The sequence below is a fragment of the Mustela nivalis genome, assembly GCF_964662115.1.
Source record: "Mustela nivalis genome assembly, chromosome: 2".
Classification (NCBI taxonomy): domain Eukaryota; kingdom Metazoa; phylum Chordata; class Mammalia; order Carnivora; family Mustelidae; genus Mustela; species Mustela nivalis.
In genome coordinates, this window is record NC_139021.1 from 158,887,243 (window position 1) to 158,913,408 (window position 26,166).

The 26,166-nt window shown below is 36.5% G+C and overlaps 1 protein-coding gene across 1 annotated transcript; it reads left to right on the top strand.

The window, feature by feature from the left end:
- Nucleotides 1-16: 16 nt before the first annotated feature.
- Nucleotides 17-26,120, top strand: CUTC (cutC copper transporter). Its single transcript, XM_082722265.1, has 9 exons — nucleotides 17-147; nucleotides 3,399-3,470; nucleotides 6,552-6,611; nucleotides 11,268-11,477; nucleotides 12,385-12,420; nucleotides 15,009-15,142; nucleotides 22,859-22,886; nucleotides 24,742-24,847; nucleotides 25,629-26,120. Exons 1-9 carry the CDS (start codon nucleotides 87-89, stop codon nucleotides 25,741-25,743), a joined length of 822 nt encoding a protein of 273 aa, XP_082578391.1. The 5' UTR covers nucleotides 17-86; the 3' UTR covers nucleotides 25,744-26,120.
- Nucleotides 26,121-26,166: the final 46 nt, after the last annotated feature.

Consider the following 26,166-nt stretch of genomic DNA (forward strand, 5'->3'; position numbering starts at 1 on the left):
GCCGTGAGGCGCGCTTTCTTCGTCGCGCGCGCCGGAACCCCGAATCGGTAGAAACTGAAGACGCAGGAGAGAGGAACGCGTCAAGCATGAAGAGGCAGGGGGCCTCCTCCGAGCGGAAACGGGCGCGCATACCGTCCGGGAAAGCCGGTGCGGAAGGGGGCGGGGAGGGGGCGGTCGTCCTGCTTGACTGCGCGGGGCGGGCCTGCGGGAGTTCTGGCCAGTGGTGTCGTGATTTCTCTCAGAGCACTTCGCCCACCCCCTCGCTCCTCGCCGCGCGGCACGTTCTGTCATTCTGGCTTTAAATGTGGCGAAGCTGAAGGCCTGAGAAGGGGCTTGTAGCGAGAATGACCGGGCTCTGGAACCAGACGCGTGGGTTCGAATCCCGGCCACCACGTGTCGGGTGCGACCGTGTTCAAGTTGGTTAACTTCTCTCAGCCTCACGTTCCCCGTCGCCACGCGAGGCTACCAGTCCCACCCCGTGGCGTCGTTGGGACAGTTAGATGTCGAGCGCTGAGCTCCGTGCCAACCCCTGGTGACCGCTTGGTAACCTGTAGCTGCTGTGGCGGAGGTGAGGACTGTCCCCAAAGCTTCACAGCTGCCGGGTGCCGGAGCTTGTGACTGCCTCCAGTCCCGAGTGCTTGCTGCTGAGCCAGGCGGGACGGCGTGGCAGGTGCTAGGGGATGTGGCAGACCCCCCTCCACCCCGCACCTGAACTCTTGGTTCCTGTGGACCAGAGGTTCTCAAGCTTTTTGATCTCAGGACCCCTTTTCCCCTCCCAAAAGTTAATTGAGAACCTCAGAGACGTTTTACTTATATAGGCTGAGTCTATTGGTGTTGCTCCTATACGAAGTTAAAACAGAAAATTTAAAATATTAATTAATTAGGTACCCATTACGTGTTAGCACAAATCACATTGTGTGTGTGTGTGACAAATAACTGTCTTCCTAAACAAATAGAATGCCAGCGTTGTATATATATTTATTTTTTTCTTTTTTCTTTTTTTTTTTTTTTTTTTGGCAAATCTCTTTAAGATCTAGATTAATGGAACTGTTAGACCTGCTTCTGCATTCAATCTGACCTGTCAGGGAGCCGCTTGAAAATTCCACGCCACTTGTGAGAGAATGAGCGTGAACAAGGCAAATAAAGTCTCAGTATTATTATGAAAATGCTTGTCATGGCACAGACTCTGAGAGGGTCTCTTAAAGGCCCCCGGAGCTAACTGGACTACCACACTTTGAGAACTGCTGCTCCAAACAAATACCCTTTGTGGAGCGGATGGACGCCTTTGATTCCTACAAATAACTCTTGTTTCCTGGACAGCTGACATACTCTGCCTTCTGTCAGAGCCTCCCGTGTGCGCCTCCCTCCTCTCTTGGCCAAAGTCCTTCCTCCTGTGAGGCCAGTGGTACCTCTGCAACACTGTCCAGTTAGACTGATGGGACACTGGTGTGGGTGGCTCTCTGGAAACTTGGAATGAATGCAGTGCTCTTGGTTAAGAACATAGAGTGGCTCTTAAGTCTTGAACAGTGTGAGACTGACAGTCTTCTTTTAAATAAGTGAGAGTGTTGCAGATGATAGATGTTTGTTTTTCAAATTAAAAATAGCCTTTTGGGGCGCCTGGGTGGCTCAGTTGGTTAAGCCTTTGCCTTCGGCTCAGGTCATGATCCCAGGGTCCTGGGATCGAGCCCCACATCCAGCTCCCTGCTCAGCGGAGAGTCTGCTTCTCCCTCTCCCTCTGCCTGCTGCTCTGCCTACTTGTGCTCTCTCTCGATCTGTCAAATGAATAAATAAAATCTTTTTTTAAAAAATCTATTAAAATGATAAAAGCAATATTGGGTAGAAAAAAAGCAACATAGAAAAGTAAAAAGGGGAGGACCCACTAGGCCGCTCAGTTCGTTAAGCAGCAGACTCTTTTTTTTTTTTAAGATTTTATTTATTTATTTGACAGAGAGCGAGAGCACATAAGCAGATGGAGCAGCAGAGGGAAAAGGAGAAACAAGCCCCCTGCTCAGGAGGGATCATCAGGTTATGGGATCATAACCTGAGGCAGAGTCAGTAGTAGCTTAACCAACTGAGCCACCCAGGCACCCCAAGCATCAGACTCTCCATCTCAGCTCAAATCTTAATCTCAGCCTGACGTTTGGGTTCCACAGTGGTCTCCAGGCTGGGCTTTTTAAAGTGGAGCCTACTTTAAAAAAAAAAAAAAAGTAAAAAGAGGAAAGTAAAAGTAATTCCAAATCTTACCACCTAGTAGCCATCATTATCAGCACGTAGTGATTCTTTTAGGTATTACTGCATGAAGTATACATTTAATACCCTTAATTGTAAAAAAGCAAAGCAAAACAAAAAACTTATGTATTCAACTTACAGAAAAACTCCAAACTTATTTTTATCACACTTTTAGTGTAAATACATGAATGAAATTTGTGAATTTATATTATTCAGCCTTCAGTAAGTCTTTGCATGACTACTGTGTACCAAGGTAAACACTGTGCTTGTTGTAGGTGATAATGAAGATTCTCACATAAAAACCTTAGGAACTTTAGGTCAAGTAAAATGGAACAGATACCTATCTACATACATAATAATAAGAGGTAGAAAGTAATTAGTATTTTAAGAAGATACAATTAGTGTTTTAAAGAGGAACATATAAATTATGAAGAGTTATATGAGTTCAAAAGAGGGAGATCCCTACCTTGGGAGAGAGGAGATATGGAAATGTGATTCAATATGAATCTTGGAAGATTTACCATTCAAAGATGGAGCCAGCAGGACTTTGTGGTTTGGGGAGATGGTATAAGTAGGAGCAAAGATGAGAATTGAGGGGAACTGGAGGTTTATAGAGGAAATAATATGTCATTTATTAATGATAACTTTTTGTACATACAATGGGTATTCTCCACTTTACATTAATTAAATTTAGTCCTCACTACTCTGAGGTAGGTTCTAAAAGCTACTCTGTTTTACAGAAAACTTAAGCTAAGTAACTTGTCTGGGATCACACAAATAAGTAGTGGGGCCAAGATTTGAAGTCCATCCTTGTTCTTAAACATATCTTTATAAAGACATTTAAACATACTCTGAAAACATTGAGAAACATTGAAAAAATCTGACTTAGAATATGAAGATGAGGGCTGTGTTTTAGGAAGATTAATTTGGCATTCAGTGTATATTTTCTTCAGTATAATTTATTATACATATGTCTGTGTACTTATTTCATAGTTAAGAGACCGATTTAATACTCAGTATGGTATTTTATTGCATTCATGGTCTCTAGTGTATTTACCAACTTGCCTATTATTGGACATTGGATTTGGAGCAAAATATGAAATAATGATTGTCAGTTGGTCTGGATGGATAGTACCATCATGAATTGCATTGTTTTCTATGTGTTCTAGGAACTGCAAATGGATTTCTCATGGAAGTGTGTGTTGATTCAGTAGAGTCAGCTGTAAATGCAGAACGAGGAGGTAAGACAAAAGAGAATGAATGACAGTTGGCAATCCTCCTTAAAGTCTGAAAATGGGGGTGCCTGGGTGGCTCAGTTGGTTAAGCATCCAACTCTTGATTTCTGCTTAGGTCATGATCTTAGGATTGTAAGATTGAGCCCCAGGTCAGACTCAGCGCTGGGTTTGGAGCATGCTTGGAATTCTCTCTCCCTCTTCCTCTGCCCCTCCCTCTGTCCTTTCTCTCCTTCTAAAGAAAGGTCTGAAAAGGAATCCTATGAACTGATCTTGGGAGCCCTTGTGATCTCTAAGGATCCTAGTAATCTTTTTGAAAACAGCCAACCAACTGGAAAACATACTGGAAAATTATCATCTTTATCATCTTCTAATCTTACTCCTCTGATAGATCACATTTTGAGTCAAGTGTTCATAATAATGCTTACTCACCAACTTCATGTTTTTTCAATTGAACTTAGCAAAGACTTCATTTTTTTTTTTCAAATTGTTGACTTAAAGATGATTTAAGAGTTTTGCTGCCATTTTCATCATCAAGACTTTTATAATGATCTTTCTTTTTAAAAAGATTTATTTGGGAGAGAGCAAAAGAGAGAGCACAAGTGGGTGGAGGGGCAGAGGTAGAAGGAGAAGCAGGCTCCCTGCTCTCAGGGCTCAATCCCAGGACCCTGAGATCATGACCTGAACTGTAGGAGGACACTTAGCCAACTGAGCTAACCACGTGCCCCCATTATTTATTTATTTATTTTTTTAACATTATCTGTTTTACTTCCATGTTTGTTTTGCATTCTGAACCTGCTTTAATGGGGGAAATGTAAACATTCCCCTCATCTCAGAGTCAGAAATTTTTAAAGACTTTTTATCATGGAAAATTTCAAACATATACAAAAGTAGAATATGTATCTTGAATCCCCATGTACTCATCACTCAGCATCTGCTAGTTTCAGCACATGGCCAATATTTCAACTATATCAGGAAATCAGGACACTTTTCATAAACAGCAACATAGTATAGGAGTGCCTGGGTAGCTCAGTTGGTTAAACATCTGGCTCTTGATTTCAGCTCATGCCATGATCTCAGGATCAAGGAATCTGCTTGAGATTTTCTCCCTCTCTCTCTGCTTCTCCCCCTGCTGTCATGTGTGCATGCACATGCTCTCTCAATAAGTAAATAAATTTTTTTTTTAAGAGCCACATGGTAGGGGCACCTGGGTGGCTCAGTGGGTTAAAGCCTCTGCCTTCGGCTCAGGTCATGATCTCAGGGTGCTGGGATGGAGCCTTGCATTAGGCTCTCTGCTCAGCGGGGAGCCTGCTTCCCCCTCTCTCTCTGCCTGCCTCTCTGTCTACTTGTGATCTCTGTATGTCAAATAAATAAATAAAATCTTAAAAAAAAAAAAAGAGCCACATGGTATGTATTTTCAGTTTTACTGGCAAAATTTGGTCTTCATGGAATATTCTTTGTATTTTTAAAATAATCCTCTGAAAATATAAAAACAGTTCTTAATTTGGCAATAAAAAAAGAGTGAAGTTCTGATAAGTGCTACAACATAGATGAATCTTGAAATTCATTATAAATGGAAAAAAAGTCACAAAATACCACATGCTATATGATTCCACCTGTACAAAATGCCACATTAGGTAAATTTTATTATTTTTTAATTTTTTAAAGATTTATTTATTTAACAGAGCAAGAGAGTGAGATCAAAAGTAGGCAGAGAGGCAGGGAGAGGAGAAAGGGAGGAAGCAGGCTCCCTGCGGAGCAGAGAGCCCAATGTGGGGCCTATCCCAGGACCCTGAGATCACAACCTGAGCCCAAGGCAGAGGCTTTACCGCAGTGAGCACCCAGGTGCCCCTCACAGTAGGCAAATTTTAGAGGCAGAAAGTAGATTAGTGATTGCCTAGGGTTGAGGGGCATGGGAGAACAGAGGTGACGGCTAAAGGGTATGAGGTTTCTTTTTGGGATGAGGAAAATATTCTAAAATTGATTGTGGTGATGGCTGCAAAACTCTGTAAGTACACTAAATATTAAATTGTATACTTTAAATGGGTGAATTATATGGTGTGTGAATTATGTAGCAATAAAGATTTTTATTTTTTAAAAAACAAATACATTTTTAACTTATAGGTCATAACAGAAAAAGCTGTGGCCTTTGGCCTGCAGTGGATTAAGATATTGTCAGCCTGATCCATTCTTTATAAGTTTTTTTTTCATTTTTTTTACTTAATAATTTTAGCACTGCATCTTTTAGTAGGGTGTGAGAAATTGTACTATATTACATGAAACATTTAGTTTTCACTTATTAGCAGTATGCTTCTTCTATAAAGAACTTTCCCTCATCAACTGTTTATCTTGAGGTTCAGTTTCTAGAAGAAAGGTAGGATAAATGCTTGCTTTTTTTCCCATTTACTGATTTTTGGATAATGAGTTTATTCTCTATCTCCCAGTGAATTGTTTATCATCATGAATTTAGATTTAGACATATTTGATATGTTTTACTCCTCTATAGCTATTCTTATTGATTCTCAGAGTGTCCCATGTTTGGCTAGTACGAGCCTCTTCAGCCTAGATGCTGAGACTCTTTTGACATGACCCTGTAGGCTGGTGGCTAATCTGCTTTTAGCATTCACTTATTCTTGAAATTATTTTGATGTAAGCTATTTAAAATTACCTTGTACTTTTATATATCTTAGAATAATAAAGACTCTTGCAAAAGATGATCAGTGAAGGTCGGGGTTCCACTGTTGTCAATCCAGACCATATTTATTCTGAGTCACATCCTTGTACATGGAGAAGAAACCCTGTAATACAAAATTTCAAGAGACCTAGCTTAACTTGAATTAACTCTTAAGTTTGATATCAGTAACACCAGATGAGTTGCCGAATATAGTTGGGATTAAGAATAAAGTTTTATAATTTGATTTCTTTCAGTCCCTAAGACTCTGCTCTATATTTGGAAAAAAATGTTAAGTTTACTGTTTCATAAATGTTTATTTTGGATGATAATTTCTGAGAAGTGTTTCTTAAAATTTTTCTTAATTTTTAAAAGTTTATTGTATTGAGCAATTCCTTTTTTTTTTTTTTTTTACATAGGTGCTGGTCGGATTGAATTGTGTTCTGGCTTACTGGAAGGAGGAACCACACCCAGCATGGGTTAAGTGTTTTCCCTATTTTCTGGTAGGAGTTTATAGAGCCTGGAGACAATAGAAAATATGTTTCATTGAGATCCTTTACTAATGTTAACAATCATTAGTGTGTGTGTGTGTGTGTGTGTGTATTAGATATATATATTATATGTATATTAGATATGTTAACAATGCTATATATATTAAATTAGTTACAGGTGCTTATGGTTGTAAATAAACTTCAAAGATGAGATCCTTGTACATAAAAAAGTTGAGAGATAATTACTTTTAACATTATCTTTTCATCCTGGCATCTTCAGCATATTGACTTTTATCTTCATTTCTCCCATCCTGGTCTTTGTGCTGTTATCATACATTTTGCTTCTGTGTATGTTAAAAATACATACACTCCACACTGTATTTTTTAAAATTATGTTATATTAGTCACCATTCAGAACTTCATTAATTTTTGAAGTAGTGTTCCATGATTCATTATTTGCATATAACACCCAGTATTTTTGTTTAAAGAGACAATTGGGGTGCCTGGGTGGCTCAGTTGGTTGAGCATCTGACTCTTGATTTCATCTCAGGTCATGATCTTAGGGTTGTAGATTGAGCCCCATGTTTGGCTTCCACACTCCGTGGGGAATTGGCTTGAGATTCTCTCCCTCTCCCTCTGCCCCTCCCCCACCAACTAGTGCTCTCTTTCACACACTCTCTCTCAAATAAATAAATATTCCAAAAAAGAAGAATCAATTATCTCTTTTAAAGAGATTAAACTAATAAGAAAACAATCATGTATTTACCTATGTGTAGTTACTATTTCTGATGTTCTTCATTCCTTCATATATGTCCGTATTTCCATCTGATTTCATTTCCTTCTGTCTAATGTAATTCTTTTAACATTTTTCTTGTAGTACAAGTATGCTGGGGATGAATTCATTCAGCTTTTATATATCTCAGAACATATTTCCCCATTTTTTGGAAGTTATTTTTGCTGGGTGTAGAATTCTAGATCAATAGTTTTTTTTTTTTTTCCTTCTTTCAGTACTTTAAAGATGTTTCTCCACTGTCTTCTTGCTGGTGTTATTTCTCATATGAAATATCATCTATACCTTTGTTTTTTTGTTTTTCTATGTAATGGCTCTTTTTTGTGGTTGCTTTAAAACTTTTTTCTTTATTCCTGGCTTGAGCAATATGATATGATATACCTGATTATAGTTTTCTTCATGTTTCTTGGACCTGGGCATTTGTAGTTTTCATCACATTTGGAAAATTTACATCATTCAGTGTACATCACCCCTTCCTTAAGAGACTTCAGTTATACTTGTTTTAGGCTGCTTAAAGCTGTCCCACAGCTCACTGATGAACTACTCTTTTTTTTATAAGTAGCCTCCACGCCTAGTGTGGAGCTCAACTCGGGGCTTAAACTCATAACTGTGAGATCGAGACCTGAGCTGAGATCAAGAGTCAGACACTTAACCAACTGAGCCACCCACGCACCCCTCTTTTTATATTAATTTACCTTTTCTCTGTTTCATTTCACATAGATTCTGTTGGTTTGTTTTCAAGTTTACTAATCTTTTCTCTGCAATGTCTAATGTGCTGTTAAACCCATCTAGTATAATTTTCATCTCATACATTATAATTTTCGTCTTTAGGAGTTTAATTTGAGTCTGTTATATCTCATATATTGTTTCTGAACTCTTTCTAAGATTTGGAATAAAGTTATAATAGATGTTTTAATGACTTGGCTGCTAATTCTAACATCTATATCAGTTCTAGGTTGGTTTCATTTCAATGATTTATCACCTCATGATGCATCTTCATTTCCTGCCTGATAATTTCTTATTGGTTATCAGACATAAATTTTGCTTTATTGGATCCTGGATATGTTTGTATTCCTATAAACACTCTGAAGCAGTTGGGTTATTTGGAAACAGTTTATTCCTTTTGGGTATTGCCTTTAAAATTTGTTAAGCAGATCTGAAACAGTGGTCAGTCTAGAGTTAATTATTCCTACTACTGAAGAAAGATCCTTCTGTGTACTGTACCCACTGCCCCATGAATCTTCAATTTTTCCTATCTGCCGGTTGGGAATGGGTATTATTTTTGACCTGACAGATGTGAATGAAAGGCACTATTTTTTCTAATTCTTTTAGTGCATTTTTCCCTGGCTTTGTACGATTCATTGTATATATGCACTCAATAATACTGAGCTGAATACTGAAGGGAGAGTCTCTGCAAATCTCCAAAATTTCTTTCTGTTCTCCCTGGTCTTCTTTCCTGGGAACTCCAGTCACTTGGTCTCCCTGGACTCTCAGCTTTGTCTCTTCAACTCGGAATTCTCTGGCTTCCACTTGGGTTCCCCTTTCTGTGCTGCAGCCTAGAAAACCCTTAAGGACATTAAATAGATAGAAAGAAAGAAAGTAAGAAAGAAAATCCTCAAGGTAGTAATTTGGGCCAGTTATAGAGCTGACTTCGTTTGTTTCCCATCATTCAGGCATCATTGTTTTTTGTTGCTTGACACAAAATCTCTTGCAAACCATTGTTTCATATATTTTTCATATTCATATGTGTTTTGGTTTTTATAGGTGGGAAGGTAAATCCAGTCCCTGTTACTCTGTCTTGGTCAAAAGCAGAAGTCTGTGTATGAATTTTTGACACTTCTGTGTTATTCTAAAGTTGATAATAGCATTATTTAGTATAAAGGGATTATATATGCAATAGCTCTTTGGAATCTTCTCACTGAAGGAGAGCATTCCCTGGCCATTCTGTGGTATCTCTAGAACATACCTAAATTTGAGTGCAATCTGTGTTTTGCAACAGCAATCATGATTTATTGCTTGGTATTGGGCATATTGCTGTCCCATGCAAAATTGGGGTTCTTTTAGGAAGGAAGAAGTAAATCCATCCTGCCTGTCAAAAAACATACACAATTGATTCCCAATACATGGTGCTTTGGCTTATGGCTTTTGGGTTTATGATGGTATGAAAGTAATATGTATTCAGTAGAAGTTGTACTTTGAATTTTAAATTCTGATCTTTTCCTGGATTAGCCATTTGTAGTATGATACTCTGATGGTGCTGGGCAGCCACAGCTCCCAGTTAGCTGTGCAATCACAAGAGTAAACAACTGATACACTTGCAACCATTCTGTACCCACATATGCATTCTGTTTCTCACTTTCAATACTGTTTTCAATAAATTACATGAGATATTCAACAGTGTTATAAAATAGGCTTTCCATTGGATGATTTTGCCCAGCTGTAGGCTAATGTAAGTTTTCTGAGCATGTTTATGGTAGGCTAACCTAAGCTGTAATGTTCAATACGTTAGGTATATTAAAGGCATTTTGACTTGGGATTTTTTCAGCTTAATTATAGTATAAGATGTAATTGCAATGTAAGTTATGGAAGATCTTTACTATAGAGGGTTTCTGAGCTAGCAATGAATTGTGTCATTTAGGTATTTTTGTTCATAGATCTCTACATAAATTCACAAGTAGAACTTTGCTCTTTTTTATATTATTTTTTATATTATTTTCAAAAAAGGTTTGATAAATTCCTTTGTTCATTAAAGGGTCATAAACTTTAGAGTTATGTAAACATCTCTGTAATAAGTTCTAAATAGAGCTATAATCAATCAGAAAGGAAAAATCTTATGGAATATACAGGCAGAATATTGAGCCTGTTGTATTACACTTTCAAACGTCTTATACCAGGAAAAAGATTTTTTTTTAAAGATTTTGTTTATTTGACTGAGCAAGAGATCCCAAATAGGCAGAGAGGCAGGCAGAGAGAGAGGGGGGAAGCAGGCTCTCTGCTGAGCAAGGAGCCTGATGTGATGTCGGGCCTGATACCAGGACCCTGGGGATCATGACCTGAGCTGAAGGCTGAGGCTTAACCCACTGAGCCACCCCAGTGTCCCCAGGAAAAAGATTTTTTTTAGTCAACTGACAAGTGCTTTTAAAAATGCAGTAAATTCCTTTTTTTTTTTTTTTTACTAAATTGCTCTTTTTTACCCTTGATTCTCTTATTACTTAACTTCTATTATGTACACATTTTTAAAAGAGTATTTTTTTTTAAAGATTTTATTTATTTATTTGACAGACAGAGATCACAAGTAGGCAGAGAGGCAGACAGAAAGAGAGAGGGGAAAAGCAGGCTCACTGCTGAGCAGAGAGCCTGATGTGGGGCTTGATCCCAGAACCCTGGGATCACGACCTGAGCCGAAGGCAGAGGCTTTAACCCACTGAGCCACCCAGGTGCCCCTCTGTTATATACACATTTTTAAATTAATGTTGTCATTCCCTTTAGATCCTCCTTTCTCTGGTTTTCTCGGCATTGCTTCCTTTTCTTGTAGAAGTGATACACAAGAGCAAATGTAAAAGGCCAATAAATTTTATTGACTTCCTTGAGCTGTTAGTTCACATTTGAATTTTATTTTTTTTTTAAGATTTTTAAAATTTGTTTGAGAGGGAGAGTATGTGTAAGAGAGAGAGCACAAGGAGGGGGAGCTGCAGGGTGGGAGGAGAAGCAGGCTTCCTGCAGGGAGCGCAATATAGGGCTGGATCCCAGGACCCTGAGATCATGACCTAAGCTGAAGGCAGACAGTTATCCCACTGAGCCACCCAGGCACCCCTTACATTTGAATTTAATTAGTCTGCTCTCTATTCTTTTAGGTGTCCTTCAAGTAGTGAAGCAATGTGTCCAGATCCCAGTTTTTGTGATGATTCGGCCACGTGGAGGTGACTTTTTATATTCAGATCGTGAAGTTGAGGTGATGAAGGCTGACATTCGTCTTGCCAAGCTTTATGGTGCTGATGGTTTGGTATTTGGAGCATTGACTGAAGATGGAAACATTGACAAAGAGTTGTGCATGTCCCTTGTGGGTAAGAATGTAGCCTCTAGTGATAATTGCATTTAATCCTCCTGATATTGAAAATAATATAACATTGTGTGTCATCTCAGATTTAAAGTAAAGAAAGAAAAACGCAAGTTTTTCTGAAAACTGGCTTTTCAGTCACACCTGCAGGCACTTAAGCTAACCTATTTTAAGCAGTAGTTATCTAGATGTTTGGGGCAGAGGGTATATGTGTTCTAGTCCTATGACTCCTAAGTGTAAGTTGTTATAGATCAAGTTCTGTTACTGTTCCTGGAAGGTTTTTTGTTTGTTTGTTTTAAGATTTTTATTTATTTAACAGAGAGAGAGAGAGATCACAAGTAGGCAGAGAGGGGGGGAAGCAGGCTCCCCACCAAGCAGAGAGCCTGATGTGGGGCTCGATCCCAGGACCCTGAGATCATGACCTGGGCAGAAGGAAGAGGCTTAACCCACTGAGCCACCCAGATGCCCCTGTCCCTCAAAGGTTTAAGGGAAGTTTACCTTGATTCCTTTAATCACTACACGAAAAACTTTAAAAGCTATTGCAATTGGTGAGGATGGGGAGATGTGGAGAGGATAGAAGCATACTACTTATATTACTAGGCAAAGTCTTTCTTGAAGATTCTCAGAGTGGTAAAAGTAATAGATATAATGCTGCCTTTATACTCACCAGATCGCATAATTTTTATTTGGTCTAGCTAAGGAGTGGATGACTGTTTTTTGGTATGAAAATCAGAGATTAATGGAAACATAAGAATTCTGAATTTGGAAAGCTGCAATTTTGTTATTTTAGTTCACTCTTTTTACATCCTAAGAAAGGAAAGTATAAAAAAGTCTCACCTAACATGGAAAATTCTGTGTATAGTAATCAGTGATGATCTCCTCATTTATATTGTTATTTGGCTTTCTTTTTATAGCTATATGCCGTCCTCTACCAGTCACTTTCCACCGAGGTGAGTCATTTCCATTTTAGAAGTTCTGTTGAACAGTTTCAGTTTTCTAATTTCACCAAATGCCATAACCTTTTAATGGAATGCAATACTTGAGTATTACACTATTACCAGTTGTTTTCTTTTTTCTTTTTTAATATTTTATTTATTTGACAGACAGAAATCACAAGTAGGTAGAGAGGTAGGCAGAGAGAGAGGAAGGGAAACAGGCTAGCAGGCTCCGTGTTGAGCAGAGAGCCGATGCAGGGCTCTATCCCAGAACCCTGGGACCATGACCTAAGCAGAAGGCAGAGGCTTTAATCCACTGAGCCACCCAGGCGCCCAGCCAGTTGTTTTCTTTATCCTGACCTTGGGACGGACTGTTTTAAATTTAGAGATGCACAATTTGAAGCTTCGTTATGAAAAGTTGTTAAAAGTAAGTGGTAATGGTGGTGGTGGATTATAATAGAGGGGGAGATTAAGAATTGGCTACAAGTATATGTACTTGTCTAAGCAAGAATTTTGAGATTTATTTATTTTTTGTTTAGATTTTTTATTTTTAAGTAATCGCTACACCCAGTGTGGGGCTTGAACTCACAATCCCAAGATCAAGAGTCACCTGCTCTTCTGATGGAACCAGCCAGGTGCCCTGTGGTTCATTTTTATTAGATTGCCTTAGACCATATGCAACCACCAAAAACCACTGTCAGTGAAATGATATGTATTGTCTGTCTTAAGCCAGACAAGACCAATCTAGGAGCTAGTAGTAACAGGCAGCTTTCTCAGATGAATATAAGATTCATGGGCAGAGAGAGGGGTGGATATCTACATAAGAATTGGATACTATTAGGAAGGAGGAAAGACAGAATAGATGGAGATAGGCAATGAAGAGATGTTCACTGTTGCACATAAAACTATATTAATTGTCTGCATCAGAATGATTTCTAAAAAGTATCTGATAATTTCATGTAAAAAATACCTCTTACTTATAAATCAAGTAGTTCTAATTTCTGTATACTTTTGTCAAACCTTGGTTGGTAAAATGTAGGAACAAGTAACTGTTTTGCCTGAAGAGGGCACTCTGTTATACATGAAAAGAAAGAAGTCTTGTCATTTTTTTTTTAACTTGATGATATGTGCTTGAGAAATTGTTGAATGTTTTTCTGACCTTTTGAGTAAGCAAAGATTAGTATAAGGGTGGGCACTGACATTTGCATCTCTTTATAGAAATTAGAGATAAAACATGTGTTACCCTTGTTTCTTTTTGAAATGAATAATACCACCAGGTAACTGTTTTCTTGACTTGCTGTTTAGTAATGTTTCTCATAAACTAGCAATAACTAAAAGATGTTAGAGTGTTTAAAATTCAGCACCTTGAGAGTGGCCAATAAGCAATCATTAAATATGAAAAGTAGTTTAAATTAGTAAACTTTTATCTGAAAAATGTGTAGTTTAAAGTTTGGCATGCTAAATAATTTAAAAAGTAAAGGTGTCATGTAGAATGTATTTTTCTCTGTTCTTAAACTAAGAAAATCATTTCAAATTTCTTTTACTTCAATACATTTAACAAACATATTTTCATGTTTTCAAAATTTTACTTTGTCCTGGGTTCTACATTTTTTTTCATTCATGTGTTTAATGAGATAGTATGATAGTTTAATCACTGGTGAGGCACTGCTGCAAAAAAAGGAAAAGCCTCTGTGGTATATTTAGCTGTCTGTATACACTGAAGGGTAAAGTAAAGGGGTCAAGCACCTAATCCACTATAGATTAGAACTTCCATATTATGTAGCAGTGCTGAGAACCAAAGCAGTAGTTTTTCTTTTTGAGGTTCCTAGTGCCACTTTCCTCTCTGAGGAGGAGAAAAGTCTCTTAGAAAATAGAATGGAATTGTGAATATAGATAGACTATTGTAAACAACTGTCCTTATACTGTGAGACTTAAGTATTTGGGGTAAATGGAATAGCATAAAATATTGTCAATAATGAGAATGTGAACCAAGGCCTTTTTTAGAACTGGTCAGTGTAATGTTTGTCTGAGGTCCAGTTTGTCCAGTTTATCTGAAGCCTTAAAACAGAATTTTCCAAATTTGAGTCACTTGTGTATCATATTTATAGTTTTACCATACCTGAGTGCTACATCGCAAATTTATTTAATAATTTTCTTTAAATAAAATCTAAGAGAATTATTTTAAAGAGAGACTTTTATAACTCATGAAAAATGGAAATGTTTCACTTCAAATCTGTATTTAAGTAAATACATCTTTTTAAATCTGTGTTTATTTAAATACATCTATTTAAAATGTTTACCATCTAAAATGCATACCATTATGGTATGCAGACTGTGATATGCTGATAAACTTGTTCTTGGACAAAAAGAGCTCTAATATATAGTATTTGTAGATTTCTGTGGTTTAAATTGTCTCACCTTGACTGATTTCAAGCTGTCAATGGATTAAAAATGGTGCTTGCAAAACTCTTGAATATTTAACAATTAACTTGGCTTGCCAGTATGAGCTAAGTCCAGCACACCACTGTGTATATACTACATTTTGAAAAGCACTGTATTAGAGGATATCTATACAAAATTCAAATCAATTTTATTTATTTCAGCCTTTGACATGGTGCATGATCCAATGGCCGCTCTAGAGACCCTCTTAACCTTGGGATTTGAACGAGTATTGACCAGTGGCTGTGACAGTTCAGCACTAGAAGGGCTACCCTTAATAAAGCGACTCATAGAACAGGTATACATGATTTCTTTCCTTTCTTCCTAACTCTGTTGTGGTTGCTCCTGATATTCTGTTGTTTAGCTAGGTTAGGTAACTAAATATTACTGACTTAATAGTTCCCCTATACAGAAAAGCAATCAGGTAGTAATATATTTATATAATTCTTATTTCTTTAACATAAGTGTTAATTATTTTTTTAAGATATATTTATTTTAGAGAGATGGGGAAGTGGGGAAGGAGCAGAGGGAGAGGGAGAGAATGTCTTAAGGAGACTGTACAGAGCCAAACACAGGGCTTGATCTCAAGACCCTGAGATCACAACCTGAACCCAAACCGAGAGTCGTATGATTAATCCATTGCGCCAACGAAGCGCCCCTCTTTCAAATGACTGTTTTTAGTGGTTAAGGCTCTTGAGGTCAAATTACAGACAATGCTTAAGGATTTAACCTAACTTGGATAACCACAGAAAATTTTACCTTTTGTCTGCCATCAGCATTTCATAGTTTTTTTTTGTTTTGTTTTGTTTTTTTAGCATTTCATAGTTTTAAGCCATATCATCTCACTGTCAGCCTACGTATACTCAGGAGATCCATATAAAATTTGAAATAATTATCATTTGGAAGTGAGTTCTAAAACAAAATTGTATTCTTTAATCATCTCTCCCTATCTATCAAGATAGGAAGAAATATATTTTTCACTTGTATCAATTTCCAAGATGACTTAGCGTCATTTGTCAAGCAGTATAAAGGTGACATTGTGGTATGTCTTTTTTTCTCACACCAGTCTAGCACCATTCTAGGTTAGTGAGTACAGACTTTGAGACAAGAGTTCTGGATTTAAGATTCAGACGCTTATTTGCTGTGTAATGTTGAGTAGATTATTAAGCCTCTGTTTCCTTGTGTGTGCAACTGAGATAAGTTTATTACTTCCTTTATAAGGTTGTTCTGATGATTGGTAGAGATAAGGTATGTAACAGCCTTAGTACAGTGCTTGACGTATAATAGATCTTGCTACATTATTATTACTAATGCTGTTACTAATATTTTTTAGTGTTCCTGTGTAGAAATCTGATATGTTCACTTTCCTATAGCCATGAAAATAATTTTCAGAAATTTCAGCCAAGGATCTGATGTGACTTTGCTAGTCTGGAACTTACTGATTTTGTAAATATTTATTAAGTATATATTAGCTATAGGGCATTTGTACTATGGTAATGACCATCGTGTGTGTGTGTGTGTGTAGAGTCACTACCCTTACAGTTTGGTGTACAACAGGCACTTTAATAGACTAGGCTATTCTAATAGAGTGCTATAAAGAAAAGTCCTAAGTGGTACCTGGCTTAGATCAGTCAGTAAAGCATGTAACTCTTGATCCCGGGGTCATGAGTTCATGTCTCATGTTGGGGATAGAGTTTACTTAATAAAACAAATTTGAAGATGCTCAGGGGGCACATTTGAGAGATTTGGCAAGGGGTTAGCAATAGTTAGTTCTCCAGAAGAAGACACATCACACACATTGCAGTGTCTTACTCATTCAAGTGATGGTTAAGAGTTATCTATGTAAAAATGGGTAGAAAGAGTAGGTGACTGCTTCATGCAGAAGAAATAGTACATACAAAGGCCTGGAAAAAAAGTTAAGCATGACTTCTGACATACTGAACAAACCAGAATGTTGAATACAAAGAAAAAAGTACTGTCCAGAGCCTTGAAAACTGTCGAAGAGTTTGGATTTTATCCTTGGGGCAGTGGGGAGGTCTGAAGTGTTTTAAAATAGAAGAGCTGATGAATCAGGTTTTCATTTTGAAATTGTTACTATGGAGGAGACAATAAGGTAGATATAATGCCATAGTCAGGTCTTGCATTTCATAATCACTGTGTTGCATATGTGAATTGTAGTTTATCATAGGTTGGCAGGAAGCACTGGGTTAAATATTCTCATACACTAACTTTACTTCTTTTTTATAAAATAAAAATTGCATGTATTTAGGGTATATGGGATATTTTGATATTAATATTAGTGAAGTGGTTACAGTCAGGCTAATTAACATATCCATCTCCTCATATAGTTATTGTTCATTGTGTGTTTGTATGTGGTGAGAGCACCCAAATATTATTGTCTTAGCAGATTTTCAGTATTCACTACAGTATTATTAACTATAGTTTATTGTATATTAGATCTGTAGATTTATTCATCCTGCATAATTGCAACTTTGTATCCTTTGACCAATATCTACCCATATTCCCCCCCTCCTCACTCATGATAGCAGTGTTCTACTCTCTTTTTCAGGTGTATTTGACTTTTTAAGATTCCACATATAAGTGAGATCATGCCAACTTTACTTTTTGAAGCAATCACCTAGCAGTGTGCTATACTGGTTAAAGCATAGGTTTTGGGATTAGAAAGGTCTGTGCTTAAATCCTGGTTTTGCCACTTACTAACAGTAACTCTGAGCAAATTACCTAACCATTCTAAACTTCAGTTTCTTCTTCTACAAAGTTAGTATATTAATAGCACCTACCTGCTAGAATAGTTGTGGATTACTTCAGATAACAACACAAAGTCTGATATGTAGCTATCAATCACTTTGATAGCTTTAGGTAAGTAAGCATAAAGTTCTCAATAATCTTTTATGGAAACCAGCCCCCTCCCAAAAGTGGTAGTTTCATTTGTTCATGTTTTGGAAAGCTTTCACTTGGAAGAAAGAATTAAATGTGATTTTTTTCTCCTAAAATCATTTCAGTATTACATATAGTAATATTTTGTATTATAGATGCTTTGGTTTAATACATTTGAGAATACCAAATGGTCTTATTCTACTTATTTCTCTGAACAATTATTAAATTCTAAGAGTTAGCCCCTTCCCCCTTTTACTCTCTAATTTCGTTAACTTGCTTTATAGTTTTTTCATTGTACATATTACTACCTAAAATTTTATTATATAAGTATACCTATCTGTTGTCTACTTTCCATGGACATGTAAACTCCATGATAGTAGGAATGTTCTCTTGTTTACCATGTCAGGGAGGAAAGACTGTTTCTTTGCCTTCTTAGATTTTGTGTTTGAGGGCTTAGGAAGTAAACTGATAAAATACAAAATACAGATCGGTGAGAGGAAAAAACAGATTTTAATCAAGTATGTACATGATTTGGAGTTGACAAAGAAATGTAACTTAGAGGTGCTAGAATTTGGATCTTATATACCATCTTAATAGGTAAAGAGAAGTGGGGAGAAGGGCACTTAGGAATTTAGAAAAAGGAAGACAGCATTTATGGGGTTGGGGAGAAAGACTTTTTGGAAAGATAAATAGATGGACCCTAGTGAGAATAAATTGAAGATACTGTAGTTTTGTGACAATGTCTTTTTGGATGTGGTACTAATGAGTTGCTCCCAGAGAGGGGATTTTTGACAACTGAGTTCTTTTTGAGTTATTTTGGGAGGCTTTGCTTTTAGGGCAGATAAGGAATTTCAGGAATTCAAATGCTTTCAGCTCAAAATCATTTTTATGACACAGTGTCATATTCTGGGTCCTTTCAACTACAATATTCTCTATACCCAGAACAGTGCTTGATGTGGTAGGCACTTAATACATAGTTGTTGGATGTATGGATGAGTGAGTAAAGTGACACTGATAAACACTTTTATGATAGACCAGTTTGATCAGGGTTAAAAAAAATAATCAGAAGGAAGTTCTCTGAAAAATCTACAAAAATGCAGTCTACCGATTTTTTTCTATGGAAAAAGAATCTAATCCTTTTTGGTAACTTCAGAGCTACCTTATCAAAATGATATAATTCAGCTGTCGTGAAAAATTATGTGCTTTTTCAGTGACAAATGGGCCAGAAGTTGACTTTGAGGCCACTTTTGATTATTTTACTGAATCTCTGTTACTTAAATACTAGTCTGGGGATTCTGATTTCCTCATTAAAGAGTATGAGTTGTTGCCTCAGATCTGCTAAAGAGACTTTTTTTTTTTATTTTTTTTTACACCTTAAAGTATTGTAATGTGCCACTAATTCATCAGTCTCTATTTCCTTTTTTGCACCATTGTATCATTTTTTTTTTAAAGATTTTTATTTATTTATTTGACAGAGAGAAATCACAAGTAGTCGGAGAGGCAGGCAGAGAGAGAGAGAGAGGGAAGCAGGCTCCCTGCTGAGCAGAGAGCCCGATGCGGGACTCGATCCCAGGACCCTGAGATCATGACCTGAGCCGAAGGCAGCGGCTTAACCCACTGAGCCACCCAGGCGCCCCCATTGTATCATTTTTTAACTAAAAAAATTTGGAATGTTTTTCATAAGATAACTTTTATAATGTATCTAGCTCTTTGGAGCTGTTTTAGAGTATGTAAAGTATGTAAAGATCCCCAAAAGTCATAATGAATGCTTATCTTAACTTTACACTGCTACTTACTTAGAGCTCATTAAAGTATCTGTAACTTGTCTGAAAGGTATGGGAATGTCTGTTTCTCTGTCTACTCACAATAATGTCTGTCGTCCTCCCTATTTATTACCTTTCCTTTTTACTGTCTTTATGCTACCGTTGCTTTTGAGAGTTTCTGCTTCTCTTCCCTTCCTTGCATTTGTTATTTCTGGTGTTCGCTAATTTTTTACTTTAGTCCATTCTTTCTCTTCTGTCCTCTCATATCCTCTTTTTCCTTTCGTTTTCTGTCCCTCTTGTCACATTGGGCATGCTACTACCTCTTCTTGTTTTCTCCCCATTTTCCCTTCCCCACACTAAGCCAATCTTTTTGTTTTCTTATTTGTCCTAACTGGACATGATATAGAACTACGTAATCTCAACATTAATTATATTTATTGAATATATTAGTCATTTGTTTCATTTTTTCTGTGGAAAAAGAAATTAAGCTATATGTAGTTCTTTATCGAAATTTTTTATAGTTCAGTAGCACCCAATAGAAGAAAGATTATGTACCCAACCCTGAGAGCATAAGCTGCTTAGTTGAAGCAAAATACTTGGAATTGTTTTGAGGGATAGAATTAGCTGATCCAGTATTAAAGACTCATCTCAAGCTTCACACATGAAGTCAAGCAGAGAGAGTCAATTATCATATGGTCTCGCTTATTTGTGGAGCATAAGGAATAACACAGAGGACATGGGGAGATGGAGAAAAGGGAGTTGGGGGAATTTAGAGGGGGAGACACACCATGAGAGACTGTACACTCTGAGGAACAAACTGAGGGTTTTGGAGGGAAGAGGGATGGGAGGTTGGGTGGTGGGTATTATGGAGGGCACGTATTGCATGGAGCACTGGGTGTGGTGCATAAACAATGGATTCTGGAACACTGGAAAGAAATCTTAAAAATTTTAAAAATAAAAATAGAAAAAAAGAATCACACATGAAGAAATTCAATTTCCATACAGTTTCAGTGGTTTCATTCTAAAAATTAGTGAGCTTGACATAGTATGTAATTATTTTTAATTTAAATTTTAGTGAACATACAGTGCAATATTGGTTTCTGGAGTGTAGAATTCAGTGATTCATCACTTACATACAATACTCAGTGCTCATCACTATTTAATACCCATCTAGCCCATCCCTTGCCTACATCCCTACATCAGCCCTCAGTTTGTTCTCTTATCATTAAGAGTCCCTTGTTTCCCTCTCTCCTTTTTTTCTTTTCCCCCTTCCCATATGTCCATCTATTTTCTTTCTTGAATTCCACATATGAGTGAAATCATATGGTAATTGTCTTTCTCTGACTGACTTATTTCACTTAGCTTAATACACTCTAGCTCTATCTGTGTCATTGCAAATGGCAAGATTTCTTTTTTGACAGCTGAATAATATTCCATTGTATATATAAACCACATCTTTATCTATTCATCAGTTGATGGATATTTGGGGTCTCTTCATAGTTTGGCTATTGTTGGTAATGCTACAGGGTGCACATACCCCTTCAAATCTGTATTTTTGTGTCCTTTAGGTAAATACCTAGTAGTGCAGTTGCTGGATCCTAGATAGTTCTATTTTTAACTTTTCACGGAACCTCCCAACTGTTCTTCAGAGTGGTTGCACCAGTTTGCATTCCCACCAACAGTGCAAGAGGGCTGTCCTTTCTCCACATCTTTACCAACACCTGTTGTTGCATCTTGTGTTGTTAATTTTAGCCATTCTGACATGTATGAGGCAGTATCTCATTGTGGTTTTGATTTATATTTCTCTGATGATGAGTGATGTCAAGCATCTTTTCATATGTCTGGTATCCATCTGAATGTCTTTGTTAAGGTGTCTATTCATGTATTCTCTGCCCAGTTCTTAAATGAGTTCTTTGTTTTTGGGATATTGAGTTTAATAAGTTCTTTATAGATTGTGGATACTAACCTTCGTCAGATATATCATTTCAAGTATTTTCTCCTATTCCATAAGCTGCCTTTTAGTTTTGTTGACTATTTCTTTGCTGTGCAGAAGACCCAGTAGTTCATTTTTGCTTTGGTTTCCCTCGCCTTCGGTGATGTGTCTAGTAAGAAGTTGCTGTGGCCAGGGTTGAAGAGGTTTCTGCCTGTGTTCTTTTGTAGGATTTTTATGGTTTTCCATCTCACATTTAGATCTTTCATCCATTTTATATTTATTTTTGTGTGCAGTATAAGAAAGTGGTCCAGTTTCATTCTAATGCATGTTGCTGTCCAGTTTTTCCAATACCATTTGTTGAAGAGACTGTCTTTTTTCCACTGGATATTCTTTCCTGCTTTGTCAAAGACTAGTTGACCATATAGTTGTGAGTCCATTCTGGGTTTTCTATTCTCTTGCATTGATATGTCTGTCTGTTTTTGTGCCAGTACTATACCATGTCAATGGCTACAGCTTTGTAATGTAGCTTGGAATCGTGATGCTTCCAGTTTTTTCCTTTTCTGGAATTGCTTTGGCTCTTCAGGGTCTTTTGTGGCTCCATACAAATTTTAGGATTGGTTGTTATAACTCTGTGAAAAATGTGTGTGGATAATGTATAATTTTTATTCTGTCATCACTACCTACCTGTTACTAGTAGTTCTACTAAATCTGCATTTGGTTTATATCCTTTCAACTCTCAGTGATACAGAGCATATCCCCAAAACTTATTAGGAAATATAATGAACATTTGAATACAAATAAGGGAATTTCAATACCTATCATCCAGAATTATCAGAAATTAATCCACATAGCCTAATTTTATTACGTAAAATCCAGTTAAGTTGACTTGTGGCTTTGTTTAACTGATATAATAAGCTAGGGAATTTAGTTGAAGATACAAAATTTGAGGAGGTTGCTTTTTTTCCCCCAGTAATTTATTGTTACACTGTGCTCTTTTTTTTCTGCTAAAATCTTGTTTAAATTCAATTTTCATTCCACTCCATACTAAGAACTCAGAATTAGTAAAAAAAAAAAAACAACAACAAAAAAACAAAAAAAAACAAAAAAAAAAACCCTCAGAATTAGTGCTATTTTTCAGTAATGACTTTTCTTACAGTGATGTGATTATTCAGTATTTATACTGTAGTCCCCTATTCTTTGTGTTCATCACAGTACAAGTCTTCAAAGCAATAGAAAGAGTTACTGTGCTAAACAATCTTATTAATCAATATCCCAAAGAAATAGAGATGACTATTGAAAGTTAGATATTAGTACTAGTTTTTAAAATTTAATATACTTTCACTCATGCTTCTGTTCTCACTGCCTTATTACCCCATTTGAGAGAAAGATATTAAAATTTGTTTTTTTTTTCTTTTTTCAGGCAAAAGGGAGGATTGTGGTAATGCCAGGTATTTAATTATCTATCCATTTGTTAGTGTAAACTGAGGTGCAGTGAAAGAAGAACAAAGGAGGCAGGACAATATGGGAGAAAATATTAATAGATGGTATTCAGAGAGAAGAATATGTAATTTGATTACAACTTTAAGATGGGAGATCTGTGCTGGAATTTAAAACTTCAGATATGGAGAACATTCTACCAGGAATTAGCTCAGAGAGTAGCAAATAGGGAAGTAGATTGTTTGGGGTTGGGGTTTCTCCATGTTTGCTTTCCCATAGTATAGAATTTTGTGAATATGGATGTTCATCTCTGATGAGACACACCAAGTTTGATACTGCTATAATGAGTTAGGGCCAAATATCCTAGATGTTATCAAAGTGTAAGCAAATGTTTAGGCAATATCTATGGACAGATATAATACTCACTTGATTCTTGAAAATCTCAGATCACCAAATTCTTCCTTCAAGCCAGAACAATTGGAACATATGCTCCTGATGATAACCATAAGATCAATTCGGTGCATATTGGCTCATTAGAGATGAACAATTTTTTTAAAAGATTTTATTTATTTATTTGACAGAGATCACAAGTAGGCAAAGAAAGAGCGGGAAGCAGGTTCCCTGCTGAGTAGAGAGCCTGATGCGGGGCTCGATCCCAGGACCCTGACCTGAGCTAAAGGCAGAGGCTTTAACCCACTGAGTCACCCAGGTGCCCCTAGAGATGAACAGGTTTTTAAAGAATTAATAAGGAGATCTAGAATCAGAGTGAGACAAATAGAAAGACAATCTTAATTTTTTCATATTAATTTTCTCAAACATACAAGAAAGTTGGAGATAGCATAATGAATACTCATATATTCATTCCCCAAATTTAACATTTTGCCACAATTGTCATTTTTTACCCTTAGGCATTTTAAAGTGAAAAGTGTCATGACATTTTATCTTTACACATGTTAAAAAAAGTCTTTGTTCTTTCAGCTTCTTAGGGCTCAGTGATATTACTGTACCACTACGAAAAAAGAAAACAAACAAGTTAATGAGTCCAAAAGAGTATGTAAAGTCAAGTTACTTCAGCAACTTGAATAGTTGAAATACCAAGTACATATTTTAATCAGTCATTAAAAAATCTTTATTGAATACATCCTGTATATTAGGAAAGAAGAATATAAAGATGAGTAATTTTATATTTTTAATCTGGCATCAGTTCAGAATATGATTGTTTATATAAAAATACTTAAGAGATTATTCAACAAAACAAATGAGTCATTACAAAGTATGGATTGTGCAGTTTTACTAAAGTAGAATCAGATTCTTCTGTGTAAAACAAAGTTGATATTGTAATGAATAAACTGTGTAACACCTTGCATTTACTCCAATTTCCAAAGAAGTTTGTTTGTTTTTGGGCTAAAGAGAGAACTTGTGTCTTTCAGACACATCTCTCGGGCTGTGCTTTTGTAGCTTCATCCTCAAATGTATCCTTACTTTTTGTTAATTTGATTTTGCTTAAATTGAGGGGGAGTAGGGATAGATTACTCACTTATTTTTCCTTGCCCTAGAACAACCTTTTTAAAGTCAGGATCATATGATGTTATCATATAAACCAATGGATGTAGAAGATACTATCATATAGGTTCTATGGTTCCATCATAAGGTTTTATGACCCTATTAGTTGTTCTCCAGAACCTGTAGCCTATGTCCTTTATCATTTTTTCTAATCTCATTCTAGCTTAGTAGGGAGAGAGTAACTCTTGAGTCAATGAGAAATTTTGGTATGGAAATTTCAGGTAGAGCAAAGCAGTCACTATTATTCATTAAATTTTATATAGAATTCTGTTTGACTTAATGGATTACTTATTCTTCCAACAGGGGGTGGTATAACAGACAGAAATCTACAAAGGATCCTTGAGGGTTCAGGTGCTACAGAATTTCACTGTTCCGCTCGGTCTGCTAGAGATTCAGGAATGAAATTTCGGTAAAAATGTATTCTTTGATTCATACAAGAAGGGACAGATTAATCTGTTGTTAGAGGAAAACCTTAGTTGATGGCATGATTAATGAATGGAATATTTTGAATAATATGTAAGTATTGCAGTCATTTTGCAGTTTTTCAATTGCAAAATGGTTTTATCCTGCCTCACATAAGCAGGCTCTTCTGAACATAGGTGAACTTTATATTTTTAAGTCATTGCTGAACTTAGACCACTTAATAATAAACCCTAATTCAGCAACTGAGCTTCAAATGAGTCAGGTATGTATGGATGTCCATTCAACTGTGATTTCCTTTAGCAGAGTTAATAACTATGGTGTAAGGATGGAAGAATCATAGTCATTTTTATCCCTCCTACATTTACTACTTAGTCTTCTCTCACCTTTGCTATTTTTAGTTACTTTGAAACTATGCCACCATTAAGAAATTGAATCTATTGAGGGTTTTTTTTTTTAAATACTTTAGAAGACTCCTGTAATTTAATAGTTAGTAGTTTATTATTTCTATTTAGAATTGGGGGAAATGAGATGTAAAAGAAACAAGACCCTTAGAACTACATTTTTAGACATAACGTCAAGTATATTGTTAGGTACATTTGGTTACTAGATGTTTCAAGTAATTAATAAAAATTATGAAATATGGGGATCCAGGATCCTTGACCTACCCATATTCTTGAACCATTAAATAGTCTATAAAATGAAGCACTGGTAGGAGGGCTCATTTAACAACTTATGTAATTACTGTCTTTTTATTATTTCTGTTGCAGAAATTTCTCTGTTGCCATGGGAGCCTCTCTTTCTAGCTCAGAATATTCTCAAAAGGTAACAGATGTGGCACAAGTAAGGACTTTGAATGCTATTGCAAAGAATATTCTGGTTTAGCCAGACCTCTCTGAGAGACATGGATATCACAAGATGAAGGTAGAAGAGTAATCTGTAATTATGACACAACTTTAACCTTCTTCTCTGGCCCGGACTGTCACAGTTTGAGTCTCACATGGCCATGGAGAGCGTTTTCAAGAAGACAAAGAATTCGAGCAAAGCTACGAATTTGCTTTACTTAATCTTGCCAGCCATCTCTGTTATCATGGTTAAATGTGGTGTATACTTCTTCCACAGACAGAGGTTAGTCTGTTTTGTGGAATTAATTGATGAACTGGGAAACTGGACTGTAAGATATGAATTTAGAGTGTGACTTCAGGGTCAATTTAATAGCAGTATTTTGCTTTTTCATTTGTAAAATACAAATTTCCATTCTATTTTGGTAGTCTTTTTAAATTTAAATTCAATTTAATTAACATATAG